General features: G+C 34.5%; 1 protein-coding gene across 1 annotated transcript; it reads left to right on the forward strand.

Moving 5' to 3' along the window:
- The first annotated feature begins 17,787 nt into the window (after positions 1-17,787).
- On the forward strand, positions 17,788-20,074 carry LOC145045587 (uncharacterized). Its single transcript, XM_078993908.1, has 3 exons — positions 17,788-18,650; positions 18,725-19,364; positions 19,448-20,074. The coding sequence occupies exons 1-3, from the start codon at positions 17,817-17,819 to the stop codon at positions 20,059-20,061; spliced, it is 2,088 nt and encodes a 695-aa protein (XP_078850034.1). The 5' UTR covers positions 17,788-17,816; the 3' UTR covers positions 20,062-20,074.
- The last annotated feature ends 3,005 nt before the right edge of the window (positions 20,075-23,079 follow it).

Here is a 23,079-nt window from a genome sequence, read left to right on the forward strand (position 1 = left end):
AACATTCTCAGGCTATAAGATCTTAATTATGTAGAACTGTGATGCATACACAAGCAACTACAGTAATGATGTCAATTTCATATAAGAAAACCCTAGGCTATCAGGCATCATATAATCAGGCAATTATATCATGGAATTCACGAAGATCCCTAGCCTATTCTAGAAAGTTGTTCTAGCATATTACAATATCAAATAACCGTATGGTATTTTGGGGTCTACTTATTGGCTCCGACTGATCGTACACCCTACATCTTCCTTTGATATTTTGAAAAACCTTTTTGAAAATCATTTTGAAAATATTTTCGTTAGTTTGAGACTGGATTCACACAAGTGTTCCTCCAATTCACTTAAACCAAGGCTCTGATACCAACTTGTAACATCCTTGAAATCATGCCAAATTTAAACTGTTTCAATACTTTTCAAAACCATTAATCATTACAAAAAAAAATTTCAAAATATTATAATATATGAGTATCCCAGAAAACAAGTCATAAAAATGAGGAGCTGAATGATCACGCCTTTGCCTTCCCACAATCATCTGATGTACCTGAAACAAAAATTGAAACTGTAAGCCCAAAGCTTGGTGAGTTCCCCCAAAATATCGATACACTAAAAATAACACATATACAGATAATAGCATGTACTAGGTCCACAACTTTATAGAATGGATTACCCCTGGCCCATAGTGTGAGTTTGAATTGCCTTCTGGGCCCATAGCTCACATCTAGATTGCATCCGAACCCACAATACGAGTCTGGTATGCCCTTCCAGGCCCTCAGCTCGTATCTAGAATGCTCCCGAGCCCCATTACGAGTCTGGCTTGCCCTACCCGGCCTACAGTTTGTATCTGGAATGCTCCTGCATTATCAGTAAGATTCTGGCATGCCCTACCCGTCGCTCGGCTCATATCTGGAATATTCTAGGGTTTTTTAGCTACCGCACGGAGCAGTATAACCTCAACCCAACCTATAAAATATGTCAAAATATAACATAACTAATTCACATACAGATAATCAGGTAATAACACAAGTAGCCTTATAGATCTACCAACTGGCATAACAACTAGCATGCATAACTAACTCGTACTCAACATAATACAACTACTAGGATATCATATCCAATAGGCCGGCATTGGTGCCTTCGACCCCTTAGTATAGTGAGGATAACTCACCTCAAAACTGTCGAATCGAAGTGATAATCTCAAACTCTCAAACCACGACAACGAACTCCACCACCTATATTTACCATAAGACCATTTCCATAAATTTCTAATCTACCAAAATACCCCAGAAGTCAACTAGCCAACCCTTGGTCAAAGTCTAAGTTAATGGTCAAGTTCAACAGTCCATGTTGACCCGAATCGTCGAGTGCAGCTCACTGGCTCATCAAGTCCGTCTAGAACTCGAGAAGTCGTGAAATCCGCAGTTGACTCATTGAGTTTCCCTGCAACTCGTTGAGTTCATGCATGTCCAAATGTCAGGAAAACCCTAGCTGACTTGCCGAATCATCTTACTGACTTGTCGAGTCCATGCAGAAATCCTTTCACGACAATCTTCATCGGACTTGCCGAGTTGTCCATAAAAACCATCGAGTCCCTTCAGTCCTTTCTCCATTCAAAGGCTTTTTCAGCCACTCTAAAGCTCCATGTTGCAGATCAAGCTTCACAAGGCATGTTTATCATGTAAAGTTGCAAACTTTACATGCATGCAAGGCTCTAAAGGCTTAGAATGTCAAATCCAAGCTTATAATGGGGTTTAACTCAAAAAGGAAGGTTCATACTTGCGAAAGCTGGAGACTTTATAGCTATAGAGACCAAGATCAGCTCAAGTATGAAGTTGCAACTTCAGATCCTAACCCATACCCAAAATGGCTAATATATATGCTCGAAAATCCCTAATCTTAAACATAAATAGATCTAGAAGGAGGGAAAGTCAAGGTAACGAGTTGTTACTTTCAAACTGATGCCAATAAGAAGAACATTCAGATCCACCAGCTCCTCTATGCACAAATCCTTTTATGCTTCAAGTCTCCTTCTCCCAAACCACCTTCCAAACTTGAAAATCATACAAAATGGAGCACACACACGAATTAGGATTTCTGGACTCACAAGGGGCTGTAAGGGAAGGCTAAGGGGGCAAAGGATCCTTTAAATAGGGTGCAAAACCTCGGAAATTAGGGTTTCATCCTTAAGCTCCAACTTGTCGAGTCTGTCCTCCGACTCATCTAGTTGGTCACTTAAACATGTGGCCAAAAATGTTTCTACTCAACGAGTCAGGGCATCCACTCATCGAGTAGACCTTTCAAATATGATAATAAAGTTGTAAAGTCCATACCTGAGAGTTGGCGTGTTACAAAGGAAGACTAATGTAATAATATACACAACAAAGATAGTCAAGAAATACCAACCTTATAACAAAAATTGTATTTTGATAACTTGAAGGCCCATTGAGTCGATCTCTAGATGCTCGAGGAAAGTGGAGCGTCCAAAGTAGAATGTCTATAAAGTGTCACACCAAAAAACTAAATGCTAGAACTTGAACTTTCAAGAAAAGAGAGGAGAAATGCTAGACTTGAAAATCAGAAAGGTAAGGAGTAAGGGACGAAAATAATAGGTGACTACAAGGGGTATTTATAGTTGAAGGTTAATTGCTATTAAAACATATTTGAATAATTAATTAATACAATTTAATCCAAAAATGATATATCTTATTTATCTACACCCATGGATGAAAATATGAGGGTTTATCCTTAGGATTTCTTGTCCATCCCTTCCAAGGGATCCAAAATGTTCCTACTATTCTTCTATCAAACAATTAACATTTACTATTTGTACCTTTTAATTAACAAAAATTAATTTCAGAGTAACTCTAATTAATTCCAAATTAGTTTCTAATTAATTTATCAAGCAATGACAAATTAATAAACTATTTATTTCTCTTTCTAAAATTATTTCTTACTCATTTAGTTCATGGGGGAAACACTAAAAGGACTTTGTTATTATTCTAAAAATTATACCAAGTATTTATGACACCGGACACCTATTTTCAACAATCTCCCACTTAAACAATTCATCAACTTCTATTGGCCGAATAACTTCGAATAATCAACAAAACGTGCCTTCCACATCATTTTCCAAACTCTGATCAAATCAAGAATTTTCCCTTAGATAAGTGATCAATTATTCCTTTGTTTCCACGAGATATTTGTTTGAACTGAGTCATGGATTTATTAAAATCATTTTTCTCAATTAACAATTTATGAATACAAAATCATACTACTAATTGAACACATAAATTCAGTCCGAGCTAGGCCTCGCACTAAGATGTCAACATTAAATCCTCGAGGAGACCATTGTTATCGCTTTTCCTATTAAGGCAAAAGAAACAACTAAACTTTGAATACAGAGTTTTTTGTCTACTTTTCAAATCACGTATAGACTTACATGTTATAATCACCAGCTGTGGATAATGTTAGAGTAAGACTAATACACAACTAAGTTGTATGCAAAGAACTCAATGTCTATCTGTTTTAAAAATAAAAGACATTATCATCTAAGAATCACTCGTGATAGAATCTATGGAGTACCCTCTTTAAGTGTGGGTTTCTCTAATACTTAGATCTCTATTAAATACTCAAAACATTAGTCACAATCTCCATGTTATGTCTAATCACTATAGACAACCCACTAACACTTCATGACAATCTTATATCAATACTTACTTCCAACAGTATAACCAATTATGGAGGTTTGAGTAAATTAATAATCGGAAAGTGTGGATCTAAACATGAAAAAACGAAACACAATAATATATTAACTGTAAATGGTAACACTCTTGAAAATAAATAATTCTCTATTATTTAATCACAAAAATAACTACGAAATTTATTCATTGTTATAAATGTTTCAACTAATCAACTAACTACTAAATTTAATAGCATCTCTCGTGCCTATACTCGTAGCATGTCCACTATGTCTTTCCTTGGTCAGTGTCTTTGTGAATGGGTCAACTGGGTTTTCCTCTGATGATACTCGTTTCACAATAAGATCTCAAAAGAGTCAAGCTACTCACGAGCTACTCAGGATCGAGTCGGTAAAAGCTCGACCCGATATCGGTTTTTAACGAGCCCGAGCCGAGCTCGACCCTAGTTTTCGGCTTGTTTATTTAACAAGCTCGAGCCTACATAACAATGATCGATTAGGCTCGCGAGCGTAAACGAGCCTCTCTCTCTCTCTCTCTCTATATATATATATATATATATATATATATATATATATATATATATATATATATATATAAATTGGAAAATTAGGGAGTTAGGTTTTCGTCACTAGGGAAAGACCGAAAGTTTCATGGGCGCCCAAGTTTCATTTACGTTTTCATATCAGAGAAGATGAACAACCATTATGCCACTCCTCAAGCCTCTCCCCCATTTCTGTGATTCGTTGATCCGACGTTTGTATCAGCGGCGACTACACACCACGACAACCAATCGACCTTTTAATCGAGCGTCGTCGTCCGACATTCAAAACCTTCATCCTCTATCGTGTTTTCTCAAATCGACGTCTGATGTAATTTATTACGATTTCCCTCTCTTTCTCTCTCTCTCTCTCGCAACATGTGTTGACAAAATGGTTTCTGGTGTAGTCGTTCAAATTCTTTGTTCTCTCTCTCTCTCTCTCTCTCTCTCTCTCTCAACATGTGTTGACAAAATGGTCTCCACAGGTATAATATGAGTTTATAGTATCTTCTATTAATAACCGATTTATTACAATTTTTCTGTTGTTGTACTTCAGCTTTCTATCACCCTGCATATAGTTGTCGAGACTCGAGATGGATGATATTAATGTATCAAACCCTCCCTCATTTTGTTAAAAAAAAAACAATGAAATACGTTTTGTTATGATTGCCCTTTGTCATCTCATCTCACTAATCTGGAATTTTTTTTGTCGAGTTATTATTTTTCATTAGTTTTGTTTAGCTGACCAACATCTGTTTCGTTTTGTTGAACTGAGTGAGTATGATTACTTGATTATCAAATAACTCGTATTAATAATACTATTCATGGCTAGTAGTTTAAGACCCTTATCAACAAACATATTTATTATTAAATGGGTATGCTTATTATTTATTAAATATACATATTTTGACATATGTTTTGTTATAAATTATGCTAAGATTTTATGGATGGTGGTGTGAGTTCAGATCCAATGGAAGGGGTTGAGAATAAGGAGCAATTTACTCCTATAAATCTAGATGCTGATGAACAAGCAACTCCTCATAATCCTATTCCAAGTGACAATGGTAATATTGAACAACAAAATGCGGAAATCCAAGGGCGTAAAGAGGAAATAATAATGAAAGGAAAACGACAAAAAACATCAAAGGCATGGGACGGTTTCACTGTTGTGACTCTATATAATGGTACCAAAAAAGCTTAGTGTCATCATTGTAAAACAAAGTTAACTTATGTTGAAAGAGGAACTACATGAACATTAAAAAGGTACTTGCTTATATGCAAGCCACATAAAGAGTATGAAGAAAAGCAAAATTTATTGAATTTTCCACCAATTACGTATGATGGGGATGCAGGACATGAGAAGCTCCCTTCATTGATCAGGTTGGATGCAAAGTATGATAGTAATAAAATGAGAGAAACAATAGCTACTTGGGTGTTGGGTACCGGACAACCTTTTTCTCTTGTGGAGGATGATTTATTCATGCATATGATGAAGACAAACATGACTTCAACCAAATCAGATTGTTTTAAGATATGCGATCATGAGAAAAAAACACTAAGAGCTCTTACAAAAGCAGCCTCAAAAATCAGTTTAATCATTGATTGTTAGAAGTCATCTAATCATAAGATTGAGTACATGGTTATCACAAGGCACTTTATTGATCATAATTGGAGGTTTGATTTCTTTCTATATTTTTAATAAGGTGTTTCCATTTTATTTAGTATATTTATATTGGTATATGGACTTGCTTTTGTAGATTGCAAAAACGTGTCTTGAGTTTTGTACATGTTCCTCTTCTTTGTATCGAACTCGATATTGCTGATGGTATTTATAAATGTTTTGAAGCATTGGGAAATTGAGGACAAGATATTCACGATATCTGTAGAAAATGCTGCGTACAATGATAGGGTATTAAGAAGACTGAAAGCAATTTTTTCTAGAGTTAGAAAACTCACATATGGTGGTAGGTTGTTTCATGTTAGATGTTGTGCACACATATTCAATCTTCTTGTGAAAGACAGTATTGCTATGATTAATTCTGTTATCGAGGAAGTTCATGAGGGTATAAAATATATTAACAATTCTGAGGCGAGACTTTAAACATTTTCAAATATTGCACATCAACTGCAAATACAAAATAGAAAGTTATTGATTGATGTTCCAACACGATGGAATTCAACCTATGATATTGTTGGTTACATTAAAATTTAAAGATGTTTTCCCATGGTATGCCTCAAATTGTAATAAAAATAATTTTGAATGTTGTGATTTTTAGATTTTTCACATATTGCACATTACTATTTTTTTGTGATTTTCATAGATTTGCGGAGTACGAGCCACATTTCCGACTCCTGCCTACTAACGAGGAGTTGGCGCATGTGGAGAGCGTGTGTGAAATCTTGAAGTTTTTTAAGGTGCATATAACTTTTTTTAAGTTTTCTTTTAAATATTGTATCATGCCTAATAGTAAACCAACTTATTTTAAGGTATGGACAAATGTCATTTCTGGAAGTGATTATCTAACATCCAACTTGTATTTGATTAAGGTGTTTAGAGTAAAAGAGACTTTGGATAAAGGTGTACTATCAGAAGATGGTTTCATTAGGACTATGGTGACTAAGATGAAGGAGAAGTTTGACAAATATTGGGGGAGTTCCGTCTTGTTATGGCTATAGCTTCAATGTTAGATCCAAGATTCAAAATATAGTTACTAGAATATAGTTTCCCAACCATATACTCTAATGCTGAAAAGAGCATTGAAGAAGTGAAGAAAGCACTTTATGAAATGTACGAGGAGTATCTGGAAATATATGATGCATCAATCCGAGAAGCTGCAACGCCTACAAAAGGATGTGGAGAAAATGATGTTTCAAAAAGAACATCACTCGGGTCAGGATGGGAGGTTTTTGGGGAGTTTATAAAATATATAGATTTTGAGAGACTAGAAAAGTCAGAATTAGATATGCATTTGGAAGAAGGTGTTTATAAGGACTAGGGACAAACGGAACTGATTCATTCAAGACTTTGGAGTGGTGGAATGCTCATGAACTGAAGTACTGTGTTTTATCAAAGATGACTATGGATGTGCTTGCGAAACGGATTTCTACCATTGCATCTTAGGCAACATTTAGTGCTGGGGGTAGAGTAACTGATCTATATCGATCTTCATTGGCACCGAACATTGTTCAAAAGTTGATTTGTGGAGGAGATTGGATTAGATATCGTTATGGAATCAAGAAAAAAATTGAAGGTACGTTTGATAAACTTAAAACACGTGAACTAACAATTGATTATTTACATTTATCAATATTTAATCATGTTGGTGGGTTCTTTTTACAGAAAGAAGAAATGCTCATTGAGGTTTTATTACCTACAGAGACAAGTAATACTTAAATGTGTAAGCCATTTTAATCTACTTGTATTCTTGTTGGTTTAATTACGTTATATTGCACATCTCATAAAATGTTTTAATTTATAGATTTTGTTGGATTGAATTTGCTTCAAGGAAGATTGTCTTTTGAATTTTGATAATATGTTCTGTAAAAATTTATTTGTTTTTACAATATTTTTGTAATTTGAACTTCCACGTTAGGAATACTTTCTTTTGGATGATTTAATTACATTTTAGGTTTGTATGTTGAAGTTTAAAACTTATGTAATTTGAAGATTTGAATATTTTATTTATGCATCTTGGTTGGAATTTAAGTAGTCTACACCTTGCTGAAAATTAAGTAAATTCGTGGTTTTTTTTTTTGGAATTCATTTTGTAAACGAGCTTTTAACAAGTTCGAGCCAAGCTTAAGCTCATTTAGGCTCAGTTAGACAAAACGAGTCGAGCCCGAGCCTGTGTATTACTTCACGAGCTGATCTCAAGCTCTTTATTTTGGGCTCGAAACGAGCCGAGCTCGAGCTTGAGCCATACAAATTTTAAGCGAGCCGAGCTCGAGCTTGGTCGGGCTCGGCTTGGCTCGGCTCGTTTGCACCCCATATGTCAACATTAAATCCTTGAAGGGACCATTGCTATCACTTTTCCTATTAAGGCAAAAGGAACTACTAAACTTTGACACAGTTTTTTGTCTACTTTTCAAATCACGTATAGACTTACATGTTATAACCACCAGTTATGGATAATATTAGAGTAAGACTAATACACTACTAACTTGCATGCAAACAACTCAATGTTTATGTGTTTTAATAATAAAAGACATTATCATCTTAGAATTACACGTGATAGAATCTATGAAGTAATCTCTTTAAGTGCGGGTTTCTCCAATACCTAGATCTCTATTCAACACTCAAGAACATTAGTCGCGATCTCCATGTTACGTCTAATCACTATAGACAATCTACTAACATTTCACAACAATCCTATATCAATACTTACTTCCAACAGTATAACCAATTATGGAGGTTTGAGTAAATTAATAATCGGGAAGTGTGGATCTAAACATGAAAAAAAGAAACACAATAATAAATTAACTGTAAATGGTAACAATCTTGAAAATAAATAATTCTCCATTATTTAATCAAAAAAATAATTACAAAATTTATTCATTATTATAAATGTTTCAACTAATCAACTAGCTACTAAACCTAATAGCATCTCTCGTGCCTATGCTCCTAGCATGTACACTATGGGACTGTTTGACAAACATCTGACCAAGTTGGGTCAGATGTTTTTGGCTGACTCGGTTAACTGATGTTGTTTGTTAACCCGAATCTGGATAGCTGACTCGGTAAGAGATATATGTGTGAAAAAGCTGGGGGAAATTGGCTAACTAGAAGCGTTCCAAATATGCCCTTGCCCTAAAGTTCCTTTTCAACGCCTCAAAAAAACCATCCTCCTCCTCTTTCAGTGACAAGAATGATTGAAGCACCGAACGATCTCAGGGGCTGAGATTGACGAGCCTGCCTCCACCGATCGACAGCCTTCCCTCCACCGATCGACACCAATCTTCTCATTACCCATCAGGTACGTTGATCTTCTTCTCTTTCACATATGTTTGTTGTTTTTTCTTCCAATTTTTTCTACTCTGTTCATGTTTGTTGTTAATAAAGATTATTTTTTTCTAATCTGAATATGTTTGTTGTTAATGAAGCATTGTTTGCATTATGAGATTTTTTTTCTGATTTGTATATGTTTGTTGTTAATTAAGAATTGTTCCAACATAGATTACCTAAACTGAGAAGACAAATAATATACAAAAATCACAGTAACATCACTTAAGGAAGAATTGATTGTTAATAGGTATTATAGTCATGTTTGAAACTGTAATGTGATAGTTCACTTAAGGAAGAATTGATTGTTAATAGGTATTATACCCATGTTTATGGGAAGAACTGATTGTTAATTGAAATTTGTTCTGTTAATTTTTGTTAAAAGTCCTTCCTCCTTGGTTTCAATAGGTATATCTTTTTTCAAAAACATGTTAAATTTGTGATTTTTGTTTATGTCTACTTCTTAATTTACAACTTAAAACCCCACCAAAACTGTTAAAGCATGTATATAATGACTTGTACATTAAGGATTAAGAGCAGAAAAACAAATTATCTTTAAATGGTGTTTGTGATATCTTTAAAGTAGTACAGAGATATGTTGATATTGAAAAATCAAACATTGTTTGTTCATTTTTGGTTTACATTCAAAAGCTAAAAATGGACAAAGTCAAATTGCTTAACCATTCCCTCCATGGAACGTTCCTGTTTCAATTTATTTAGAATTCAGATTTTTATTTTTTTTATTTTTATTATTTATTATAAACTATGCAATTAGAAATCTTTTTTTGTTGTAATGTTATGAAATCAAAATCAAATTGTTATGAAATTATTTTAGATATTAATGTTTTAGGATGTTGGTTTGGGACGAGAGTGAGGACAAAACTTTTCTTGATGCATGTATCCATAGACTTACCACTAATGGTCGTGAGGGTTCTCGGCTTAAGGCAAGTTCATGGAAGACAATACACGAAAAATTGATAAACGAACACGGTAAAGAGGTTGATCAGAAGCAAATGAGAAACCACTTTGACTACTACAAATCAAAGTATGTTGCTTGGGTGAAATTGAAAAACAAAACCAACAATATATATGATCCTATATAAAACAAATTTAATTTAACCGATGAACAATGGAAGGAAGATGGGAAGGTAATATTTTTATAATAAATACTAGAATGATTATTTTTTAACATATACTAATATTTATAAAAAGTGTAAACAGTTGAACAAGTTCGTGTTGTCATTGAAAACTAAACCCATGCTGTTCCCTGATCTTTGCACCCAACTATTTGAAGGCTTGACCTCAACCGACTTTCAAAGTTGTGGGCCATCTTCTACACTCCCTCTTCCTGTAGAAGATTTTAGTGACCATGATTTAGATGATGATGTTCTAATGGAAACCTCAACACAACATGTAGGTGCAAGTGAAGAGTCTTCCGGGGGGGGGGGGGGGTGTTCAAAAAACACAGAAGTTGGTGGGTAAAAAAGAGATGCAAGTGCATTAGAAGTTGAAGAGGAGATTGTCAAGCTTGCAAGGTCTTTAGTGGGAAAAAGTGAAATGGATATGGATGTTCATGCGTGTATGGAGAAATTAAACAAAATGGAATGGGGAGAAGAAGATGAAAGACACAAGACCGCTCTTTTGCTATTTGGTGAAAGTGTTGATGTTCGAAAAGTTTAGTTATAACTTTCGCATACTAGTTGTGAGTCGTGGGTGATGGGTGCAGGTAGGAAGTATGGTTACCTTTGATGGGTACGGGTAGAAAAGTTTGGTTACTAGTTTTTTTGGTTACTAGTTATTTTGGATCCTATGTTTGATGACTTTTTTGGATGTTACTTTGGATGATGTTTACTAGTTTTTTGTTATATGACTTTTGTTACTTTGGATGATATGTTATTGGATATTGAATATGACTTTTATTATTTACTAGTTTTTTTATTATATTACGTTTGTTACGACTTTTGTTACTTTGGATGATGTTTACTAATTTTTTTGGTGCATTATTTTTTTTACTTTAACATGTTACCTAATTGTTTGTAACAGGTCAAGTATGGTTTTTGATGGTGAAGTTGTAGCTTTTCTTTTACTTGTGTTTTATTGGTTGAGGTCAAACCGGCACAGACTAATCAGAATTCATAGAATTAAAGATAATGATTCAAGCGGGTATGCGTAAACGAAAGATATGATGTACGGAGACCCTACACAATGTTTCGATATGATGCGTCTTACACAAGAGGCATTGGAATTATTATGCAACCATTTTACCCAAAAAATTAGTTGCAAGCTAGTAAGACAATAAGCATTGAAGAGAAGATGACTATGTTGTTACATGTTATAGGACATAATGAATGTTTTCGCGTTGTTAAAGGAAGATTTCATCACTCCACACAAACAATTCATCAATGTTTTCACGAGGTCCCAACTGCAATGATGTGTTTTGCAAAAGAAATTATAGTACCAACAACTCCTAATCCAACAAGACATAACTCGGAATGAAATAGATGGTAAAAAAAATATTTTTTCTGGAGCAATAGGTGCATTAGATGGAACTCTTATACATGCAGTTGTACCCGTTGATCAACAAACTCGTTATAGGGGAAGAGGAAATGGTGAATGTTTTCAAAATGTAATAGGAATTTGTGATTTTGATATGATATTCACTTTGAAAGAAGTTGCATTCAGTTGAACTTCTAGATTTCCATTTCCTCCACCAGGTTTGTAATCTTTATATAATTTTTGTTATCTACCTTCTTTATATAATATGCGTCACACTCATTTACATATAAATATTACCTTTGTGATGCCGCATATACAAACACTCATGGGTTTATGGCTCCATACCACAATACTAGTGGTTAGCCAATTTTCAAAGAGGCATACCTTTAACTAGAGAAGAAAGGTTCAATTATGCTCATGCACAACTTAGAAATGTTATTGAGCGTGCTTATGGTGTACTGAAGGAGAGATTCCCAATCTTAAAACAAATGGCTCCTTATCCTTTAACAGTGCAAAGAGACATAGTCATTGCTTGTGTCGCGATCCATAATTTTATAAGGAAATATAATATAGAAGATGACTTGTTTACAAATTTTGAGGAGCACACTATGGTTACACCTGACGTCCAATGTGGAGGAATTGATAGAGAAAACATACAAGACATAGAATGGGGTCCGGAAGCCGTTGAATATATGCGTGTTTTGCGTGATCAGATTGCAAATCAAGTACTTTCACCTACTTTACATTAAATTATTATTATGTTATTTTAAATTTCATTATGTTTTTATTTGGATATTAAATGATTTATGTTTAATTTAATTTTTTATGACATTTTTTATTTGTGTGTAATTTACATTTTGTATGACAATATGAATGTTTTTATAATTATTCGACAACTTCATCCATCAATATATATTATAACAGGGTAAAATGGTCATTTTTCATCACTCAGCACATTCAGATAGATGTACAATCAAACAACAAGATTTCTTACTCAGTCAGGATTTCTTACCCAAACAGACCTTTCTCAATCAACAACTATCAAATGGGATATATGTCTTTCCTTAGCCAGTTTCTTTGTGAATGGATCAACTGGGTTTTCCTCTGATGATACTCATTTCACAATAAGATCTACATCCTCAACTATGTTTCAAATGTAAAAAAATTCTTTTAGTAATTTCCATCACATCCTTAGTTTGAGTTCAGAAACACCCGAGAGTGTGCCCGAATCCTTCAAACCAAGACTCGGATACAAACTTGTAACATCCAAAAATATGGTCCCAAAAATTTCATTTTTATTAATAGATAAAATAGTATTTTCCAATATCATCTAAGCATTCAAATAAAAACCAATGTATCAATTGCCATAAAATCGGAGTAAAACATCATATGCGAGATCCCAGTGGTGTGTGCGATGCAATCATCCCAAGCTCTTCCATTTACTACCGAAAGTACCTGAAACATAAACTGAAAACCGTAAGCACAAAGCTTAGTGAGTTCCCCCAAAACACCACATACCATACATATCATGAAATAATGAGATACGAGCCCCGCCCACACTCAGATAATAGTGAGATACAGGCCCCACCCACACTCGGATAACGGGCCTCGCCCACACGTGGATAATAATGAGATACGGGCCCCACCCATACTTGGATAGGAATGAGATATGGCCCCCGCCCACACTCATATAACGGGCCCTTCCCAATAAACATACATATACAAGAAAATACAAGTATCACACAGAAAACAAGTATAATAACATAACCAAACGAGGTTCGGCTTTGGTGCCTTAGACCTGCTTAACCCTGTAAGGAACTCGCCTCAAATGTAGAATGATAGTTGAACAAATATCGTCTCCGAACATCGGCTCTACTCAACCCCTAAAGATAAACGATTTCCTTAAATACAAGTCAAAATGCCCAAAAGCCTCTTATAGGCCAAACTTGGTCAAAGACTAAAATCAAAAGGCAAAGTCAACGGCCCGAGTGGACCCAACACGCCGAGTTGTCCTTCAACTCGTCGTGTTTCTCCATTAATCTGCAAAGTCGGGAATAAACCGATCTAACTCGCTGAGTTTATCAATAAACTTGTCGGGTTCGCCAGAAACCCAACATCTTAATTCATTAAGCCGACATTATCGAATCTAAGAGCTTCACAACTCAGATCTCAACTAAAATGGCATCTAGAAGGGTAAACTTTCCAACTTTACCCCTAGGAACCACCAAAATGGGTTTAAAACCCAAAATCTAGGCTTAAAGGGTGAGGGCTTAATCATTAAGCACTTAATCACAAAACGCATAGCCCTAAAAATGTAGATTTGATCCTTAAATCTGAAAGGTCACGTAAAGTTTCCAACTTTACGCTCATGCATGACTAGGAGAGGCTCAAATGCTCAAAAGAGGCCAAAAGAAGGACTTAATGCATGCATGAAGCCCTTAAGATCAAAAAGTTGGCACCTTTATGCCAAAAAAGCTCATGTAGATCCCGGATCTGAAAGAATAAACATTTGGGATGTCCTACTTCCTCATCATTCGCCCAACCATGGCTAAAAGCGTACAATCTCACCCAAAAAGAGATCTAAGCAGCTAATAAGCAATGTGAGAACTTTATACCTCAAAAGCTTGGCAAATGAGTTAGAGATTCTGGATCCAAGACTTCTTCATCAAGTCAAGCAACTCCTAATTCCTTAGCTCCTTCAACATGCACCAAAAATGAACACTCAAGGCTCTCCCTAAGCTTACACACTCAAAAATGGAAGGTAATGCTCGATTTTAAGGTTTCTGGACAGAGGAGGCTGGTAAGGAGATCAACCAATGGACTTAAGACCTTTAAATAAGGTGCAACACTCTAAAAATTATGGTTTCCTTCCCAGCTACCAACTCGCCGAGTTGAAACACCTCGACTCGCCGAGTTGAATCATTAAACTTTGTGGCAAAAGACAACACGACACGCCGTGTTGAGGCTTCCAACACGCAGAGTCCTCCAAGAATATATAATAATTGAAAGAAAATAAGTTCATACCGAAAGCCATACGTTACAACCTCTCTGTCATATAATCATTTATAATTAGGCATACTATGTTGGATACTATGTTGCTATCGGTACGTTGGAGCATTAGAGCGGTAAATGAGAAATATGTGATTAAAGTTGAATCTCAAAATCTCTATTTTTTTTAATCTTAAATGAACTGTCCCCTGTATATAATAAGTTTTTACAACTTTAAATGCATAAAAACGAATGAGTAAAAAGTTATAAAACAAATGTGTGAAAACAATTTAAATAAACACAAATATATGAAAACCGAAAAATATTAAAAAAAGAAATACATAGGATCGACATATATGAACAAGTTTTATAAAAAGTTATATAAATTTGAAAAAAAAAGTATACAAAAATAATAATATGTTAGTTATATTTGACTTAATCTTAGTTTACGGGTTAAATATATAAAAAATAATGATTAATAGTGTAAAATTATAAAATTTCTTTAGCGTCTCGTGTTGAACCAAAAATTGTCTCAAACCAATATAATATTTAATTAATGGTTATAGTTATACTATTTAAACATTTTAGATATATTTTGATAGTCAAACGTATTTAAAAATAATGATAAAATATAAACAAAAATAATCGTTTTGTCTATCTTTTTTTATTAAGGGTTATAATTAAGATACTCTTCAGACATTCTATTATCACTTTTATTAAAAATCAACCTATAATCAACTATTTATAATTACTTTTTTCGACATCCTGTTATCACTTTTATTAAAAATCAACCTATAATCAACTATTTATAATTACTTTTTTCGACATCCTGTTATCACTTTTATTAAAAATCAACCTATAATCAACTATTTATAATTAGTTTTTTTCGGAAAACAATTCAATTTCAAACAATAAAAATATTTCAAAAATTAATTAAAGTTTCTTCATAGTAAAAAGTGATGTATTTTTAACCAACCTATTTTATTAAAACACGGTCAAGAAGTAAAATGGTCCATGGCTGCCTGTGACGGTCCTTCATTTGGCTGTTGGTGTTATTTTTGTTCTTTTTATCACTAGTTATGTCATGTGTTATAGCCTTGTAGGGTTGCCTTCTTTCATGTACCATTTTGCAATAATAATAAAAAGACATTTGCCATATAGAATTTTTGTCCCACATTCAAATTTTGCACTTATTCTAAGCAATTATTATACAACCATTATATCATTTTTTTCATAGATACAGACAAATACAGTTATTAAAGTTCCTTATTTTTTAGTAATTATTTATGGAAGAAGCCATTTTTAACGTCGGAACTACTGGTCGTGAATCGTGTTCAACGCACGGAAACGGAAATGTCAATTTGAGAGGGTTCCCATGGAGGTGTGATCTCATATTATAATGTTATATTCTAGCTCTCTTTTTTTGTTGCTAGAATGTTATATTATAGCTCTCTTTTTTTTGTTGCTTTTGTATGTATAGTTGGAAACTCTTTTTAGGGATCTCATAAAGTTCGGTGAAGCCCTTTCCGTTTGGGGGATTTTAAAACAAAATCAGGGCAAGGGCAAGGTTAACTTACATTTTAATTTTGGGGGCGGGAGTGGAGGTGACAATCCTATCTTTCTTTGTATTGTACTCCTCATATGCTTCTAATGATTTAAATATCCTCAAATGTTTAAGAATTAAGACGAATTATATATATATATATATATATATATATATATATATATATATATATATATATATATATATATATATATATATATAATTTAGCCCACAAAAAATTAAGTCTTGTGCAGCTGACCACTTTGTCCTTCTCTCAACACCCCATGTACCACCTAGCCCCTGAGGATTTAAATATACTCGAATGTTTAGGCAAAGCCAAAAAAACCCTTTTATATATATATATATAGAGAAATTTACAAAAATAGTCATTTACACTAATGATATTACAAAAATAGCCAAAAAAAATCGAAATTACAAAAATAACCACCCATTTCGCAGATGAGAAGGTCCCATCTGCGAAATGGGCTTCTCATCTGCGAAAGTACAAGTGCCTAAAGCACAGTTGTGCTTTAGGTACTTGTACCTTCGCAGATGGCCTTTTTTTTTTTTTTAAATTTTTGGGAAAGTACAAGTGCCTAAAGCACAGTTGTGCTTTAGGCACTTGTACTTTCGCAGATGAGAAGGTCCCATCTGCGAAAGTACAAGTGCCTAAAGCACAGTTGTGCTTTAGGCACTTGTACCTTCGCAGATGGCCTTTTTTTTTTAAAATTTTTTTTGCTGTATATATAGGGGTTATTTCGCAGATGGAGTAGGTCCATCTGCGAAATCCTCTCATTGTATCTGCGAAATCGTGTAATTTTTTGAATTTTTTTTTTTTTTAGGTTGACTATGAAATGGTTTGTGTTGACTACGAAATCAGGTTGCTATATAAATAGTTTTGTAGAAAAAATATCATTTTGGTTGTTATTTGTTTAGGAACTCTCTCTACAATTTTCTCAAAAAATGATTGAATATATGGTTTGTCTTGTAACCGGTGGGAGATGGCAAGTTAATGGAACTAATCTGGAATACATATGTCCACAGGGAGGTATTTCTGAACTTGCTTTGATATTTTCTGAGTATATTAGTTATAGTGATTTTGTATCTTTGGTAAGAAGCAAAATTGGTTTGTTAGACAAATATAGAATTAGTCTTCGTTTCCACCATCCTGAATTAAATTATTATATAGCTATAGTTGAAGACATGGATGTTAGAATGTTGATAAACGTAATAAAATGTAGTGGAGGAAGGGCTGTGAAAGTGTTTGTGGTGGTTGATGAAGTTGAGGAGGTTAATGGGGCTGGTGAAATTGGAAACCAAGTTGTTGGTAATTTATGCAGTTATAAAGGGAGCAACGATCCGATAGGTACTTACAATACTCCTAGTGTACCTCAGTTTCACAGTGTTGCTGAAAATGTTAATGTTAGTTATTCACCTATTCACTATGTGGAACCTGAGAATTACAAGTCTGTTGGTGATGATGATGTTGGTGCATATCTTAATCATGTGGGTGGTCGTTGTGATGATGTTGTCGAATAAGAAGTTAAACTTATGAATAGGCGTGTGGTAGATAAAACAAAAAAGAAAAAAAATTCAAGTAAAAAAAATGAAAAAAATCATGTTTACGGGCATTATGTTGATGTTGGTGATGTATGTTTAGATATAAGCGAGCTACAAAGCAATTCCGATAGAGATGAGTTGGGTGATGAAGTTAAAGCTAAGTTTCCCGATAACCTTTTTCACGGTATGCCCCCTGTACCAGCATGGCCAGTTGATATTAATGAAGATATCCCAACACAGATGGTAGACATGAATCTTCAAAAGATTCAATGTGAGAGTATATTTAAGAACAAAGAACTTTTAAAGCGGTGTATTGGTAAAAAATGTCTTCGAGAAGGTTTCCAGACGAGGACAAGTAGATCCACCAAATCAAGGTATGAAGCTGTGTGTGTTTCGAAAAATTGTTCTTGGTTACTAAGAGCAAAAGCAATTAAAAATTCTGATGGTCTTTTCCAAGTGAATAAATTTGTTGATGTACACACACGTTCTTCAACATTGTTGCAACCTAATCATCGACAAGCAAACAAATATGTTTTGGGTGAATATGTTGCTGATGTTTTGGCTGAAGACTATAGTAGAGTGTATCGTGGAAAAGAAATTGTTAACGATATGAATGCTCAATTGAATATCAATATCTCATACCATCAGGCATGGCGTGCGAAGCAATATGCATTGTTGTCGTTAAGGGGTTCGAAAGAGGATTCTTTTACCAAACTTCCGGCGTATTGTCACAACTTGGCCAAACATAATCCGGGTATTGTCACACATATTAAAACAGATGTTGATGACCGCTTTGAGTTTCTGTACGTCGCACTCGGTTGCTCGGTTAGTATTATCATATTATATTAATTTTTAATTTATATTTTGGTGTATTTGAATAGATATACAATGTATGGTAGGTACGCGCTTTTGTCAATTTTTGTAAACCGACCCTAGTAGTAGATGGAGCTCACCTAAAGGGCGAGTTCAAAGGTACCATGTTACTTGCAGTTACTAAGGATGGACAAAACCAAATATTACCGGTTGCATATGGTATATGCAAAAATGAGTGTACCGATTCTTGGACATGGTTTTTTCAAAAACTACGTGATTGCATAGGAAATATGCAGGAGCTTACAATTATATCTGATAGGTCTCCATCTATAGCAACATCCGTTGCCAACATTTTTCCTCACGCTCATCATGGAATATGTGGTGTCCATTTGTATTTCAACATAGTCTCTAGATTCGGCAAGAGTAAGACGGTTAAAGGAATTTTTTGGGAGGCGTGTAGGGCGTACACAGTTGATGCTTTTGATGTCGCCATGGATGTTATGAAAAAGACAAAAGAACCAGTATGGGAGTATTTGAAAAGTATAAATCCAGAAACTTGGTCCAGAGCACATTTTAAAGGGAACCGATACAATCTTATGTCGTCCAACAGTGCGGAGTCTATAAATGCATTATCTAGACACGCGCGTAAGGTGCCAATACTTATGTTGATCAATTTTTTTCGTGCTACAATGCAACAATGGTGGTTTCAAAGACGTAACTTTGCAGGTATTAAGTAAATTTTTAATATTAATGTTTTATTAATTTTGATGTTATTGATCTTAACTTGTTCATTTTGGCTCTTTTTTTAGCGGAAGCAACAACAATTCTTACCCCTTGGGCGGATGAAATTGTAAAAGAGAACAAGAAAAGTTTTAGCAAATGGGATGTTCGCATGATCTCTAATATGAAATGCGAGGTAAAAAAGGGGGCACAAAATGTGATTGTTGATTTCAAACATATGACATGTACATGTAGGCATTGGCAACTTGATGGGATACCTTGTGGTCATGTCATAAGATGCTTAACAGTGAACAATTACGAAGACTGCTCGAGGTATGCATTAAATGCTTACTTTACCGAAACACTGAGGAAAACATATGAGGAATCAATAAACCCTCTGCCAAAGCCATCCGAATGGGAGATCCCCGATGATTTGATGATTGTTAAGCCACCAATAATGGATAAACGTCAGCCAGGCAGGCCAAGAAACACAGACCGCATTCCATCCCAAGGCGAGGGTCCAATTATAAAAGAGTGTTCTACATGTGGTCAAATTGGACACACGAGAAATAATTGTACTGGAAGGGCGTTTGGTAGCGGAGCACGTCACATAATTTCTACTGCAGAAATGGCATTTAATATTGGTGGTTCAGCGAGTTGCTCACAAACCTATAACACTGATTTTGATATAAAACATCCTTGAAATGAAGAGTATTGACGAGTTGTTAAATTATTATGTATTGTAATATTTTTATTAAATCTTACAAGACGTTGCTATGCTTTCATATTTTTGTTTAGTTTGTTGATTGTATCAATTAGTGAAGACTTTATATTAAAAAATATAGTTTGCATATTTTTTTAACAGTTACAATATGTTATTTAAAAAAACAACAAACAATCCTTTTGCAACCTAATCTGTAAGTAATTTTAAAACTCAGGGAACTGCAACGGGTACTTATCTTTCTCCATTGTTATATAGTCATCCCTAATTATCGTTTTGTCTTCGAAACGATCCTTTTTAACCATAATGTGTATGAACTGCTCATCCTTCTCAGCAAGGCATTTTTCAGTGGTGTAAAAAAATGGTCTACCAAATCACAATAATAACAATCAACTTCATTGCATGAGCAAATTTCGATTTTGTGAGAGGAAGTCATAATAAAGTCGATATTGTATTAAACTAGACAGTAATGACAAGTCCAACTTTGAAATGACTAGAGATAAATTACAGTTTGACATGACAAAACACTGTAGTAACCTGTATAGATAGACAGTAATGACAAGTCACTGTAGTAACCTGCACATAAAAGTGGGGTCCTTAAGGGACAAGAGATAAATTACAGTTTGACATGACAAAACACTGCATAAAGCTAAAAATCGTAGTCCAAATATAACCATTTCGTAGTCAAAGTATTAATTGATAGTCTATTTACTTATATAAATAGATGTTCACGATATAATAACCAAACACCCGAATCACCTAAACGAAACGAATTCCCATTATTAGAAATGTCGTCGAACGCAGCAAGTTCTATGAATGAAGTACCTGGTTCCAATTCTGAAAGGCCATGGACGACAAACGAGGTGTTAGTTCTAACACAATGCTGGCTAAGTGTTAAGGAAGGTGTGTGTTTACTTGCTCCCCCGCATTGCCTAATTGGTGATGAATGGAGTCGCATCACATCTTTGTTTAACCATGAGATGGGAGAAGGGAAAAAAAGAGAAAAATCAGATGTTGTTACTAAGTGGACGGATGTAAAGGAACAAGTGACATGGTTCAATCGAGCATGTGGTTATGCGAAACGTAACAATGTTCGTTATCGTGACGAAGAAGAGTTCTTGGAAGTTGTTACAGAGTTTTATATCTGTCAGCATGACGGCAGAGACTTCGAATATGAGGAAGTTTGGAAGGTTGTTAGAGATAAACAATATTTCAAGTAGACGGCTCTATCTTGTGTTAAGAATAACCAATGAACTTGTGTTTTACGTTAATGCTTTGTTCGTATTATGTCGTTGTTTTTCATGTAATTGTTGTGATGTTTTTAATGGTTCATGGAATCCTTGTTACTAATGTATTCTAATATATCGTGATAACTAATGCAATGACCATTTATTAACTCAAGTTAATCATACGAGTTGCTCACATAATAAACTAAAATACATTTTTTATAAAAGAAATACATACGAAATAGATAAATAATACATGAAAATAACCTACTACATGAAAATAACCTAGTACTCAAATAATAAACTAAAATAGATTCTAAACAAACGGGATATATTTCAACATATTCCAAGGGGCTTCAAACTGGAATTCCAACCCGTTACTTAATGACTTGTATTCTTCCTTAGCAGCTTCCAAGATAACCTCCCCATTAGCATTTAAACGGGTGTCGTCAATTTTGGTATAAAGATCGTTGAATAATAGAACTTCGGTTTTCATTTCATACCATCTTGCTAATATGTCTAGTTCTTCACGATCGTTTGTTGTAGCCCTTTGGTTTTCAGCATTGAAAATTTTGGTTAAACGGGTCCAAAACATTGGATCGTTCAACTTGCTTGTCTCGTACACATGAATATAAGCATGTGTAAGAACCAAGAACTCTTCATTGCTCCATGATATAGAACTCATTTTGATTGAAACTAATAGAGTGGAATATAAAAAACAATTTTTGAACAGCAGTATTGGTTTATTTAATAAAGTATTTGTGTAACATAAGATCAATTTATAGTACTTTCTACACAAATTCGTAGTCCAATCTTCTAATATGTCTGCATTTCATAGTCAAAATTAACTGACGAACGCAGTGTACTATACTAAAAACATAACAGAGCACTGTTTGACTTGACAAGTCATCCCCGGACGAGTGACAACACAATACATTGCTGCTTGAATTGACAAGCCATTGCAGCAGCAAATGAAGGAGTCGTTATAAATAGATTTTAATATGCGTTGTAGTTGTTTCGTATTACTTCCATCCCTGCAATTATGGACTCACCACATTCATGGAGGAACGCAGAGGAGGTCGCTTTGGTTCAAGCTTGGATTATAACTGTAGAGGAGGATTTTCCACCGGGTCCCCCACAAGTTCGTGCTGGATCATTTTGGTCTCGTGTCTGTCATTTGTTTCACCATTTAATGGGGGCGTAGTCAATATCGAAGAAGAAAAGATGTCAAAGCCAAGTTTCTAGATTTGAAAATGAAGGTGAAAGAATTTCAACGTATTTACAACGAGTTGGATTCTGAACATGCAAATACGGATGAAGACATTCTACGGCAGGTGGCTTTGGAACTATACCGTTTTGAATATGATGGTAGCGAGTTTACCCACTTAGATGCATGGAATGTTTTAAAGAATGTCCCTTATTTTTAATATGCATGTTGGTTATGGTAATGGATTTTCGTTATTTAAGTAGCTTGTTGTCTGTAGGCATCAGTATTTAATAAAAGTCCATTTCTTTTAATATGTGTTGTTTCCTCAAAAGCCAATACATAATACGACATTAATTAAATAACTAATACATAATAAGTCATAAAATATGAAAGAGGTACATAAATAACTAAAACATAATACAACATAAAATGTAAACAGGTTTCACGGATAACTAATACATAACACGAAACTAATACATAATACTACATAACATATAAAGGTGCTACATGAATAACTACTGCATTGAGGGAGGTAACAGGACCACCGTTTCATTTGGTATTTCCCAA

This window comes from Lactuca saligna, chromosome 5, assembly GCF_052625555.1.
Source record: "Lactuca saligna cultivar CGN05327 chromosome 5, ASM5262555v1, whole genome shotgun sequence".
NCBI lineage: Eukaryota > Viridiplantae > Streptophyta > Magnoliopsida > Asterales > Asteraceae > Lactuca > Lactuca saligna.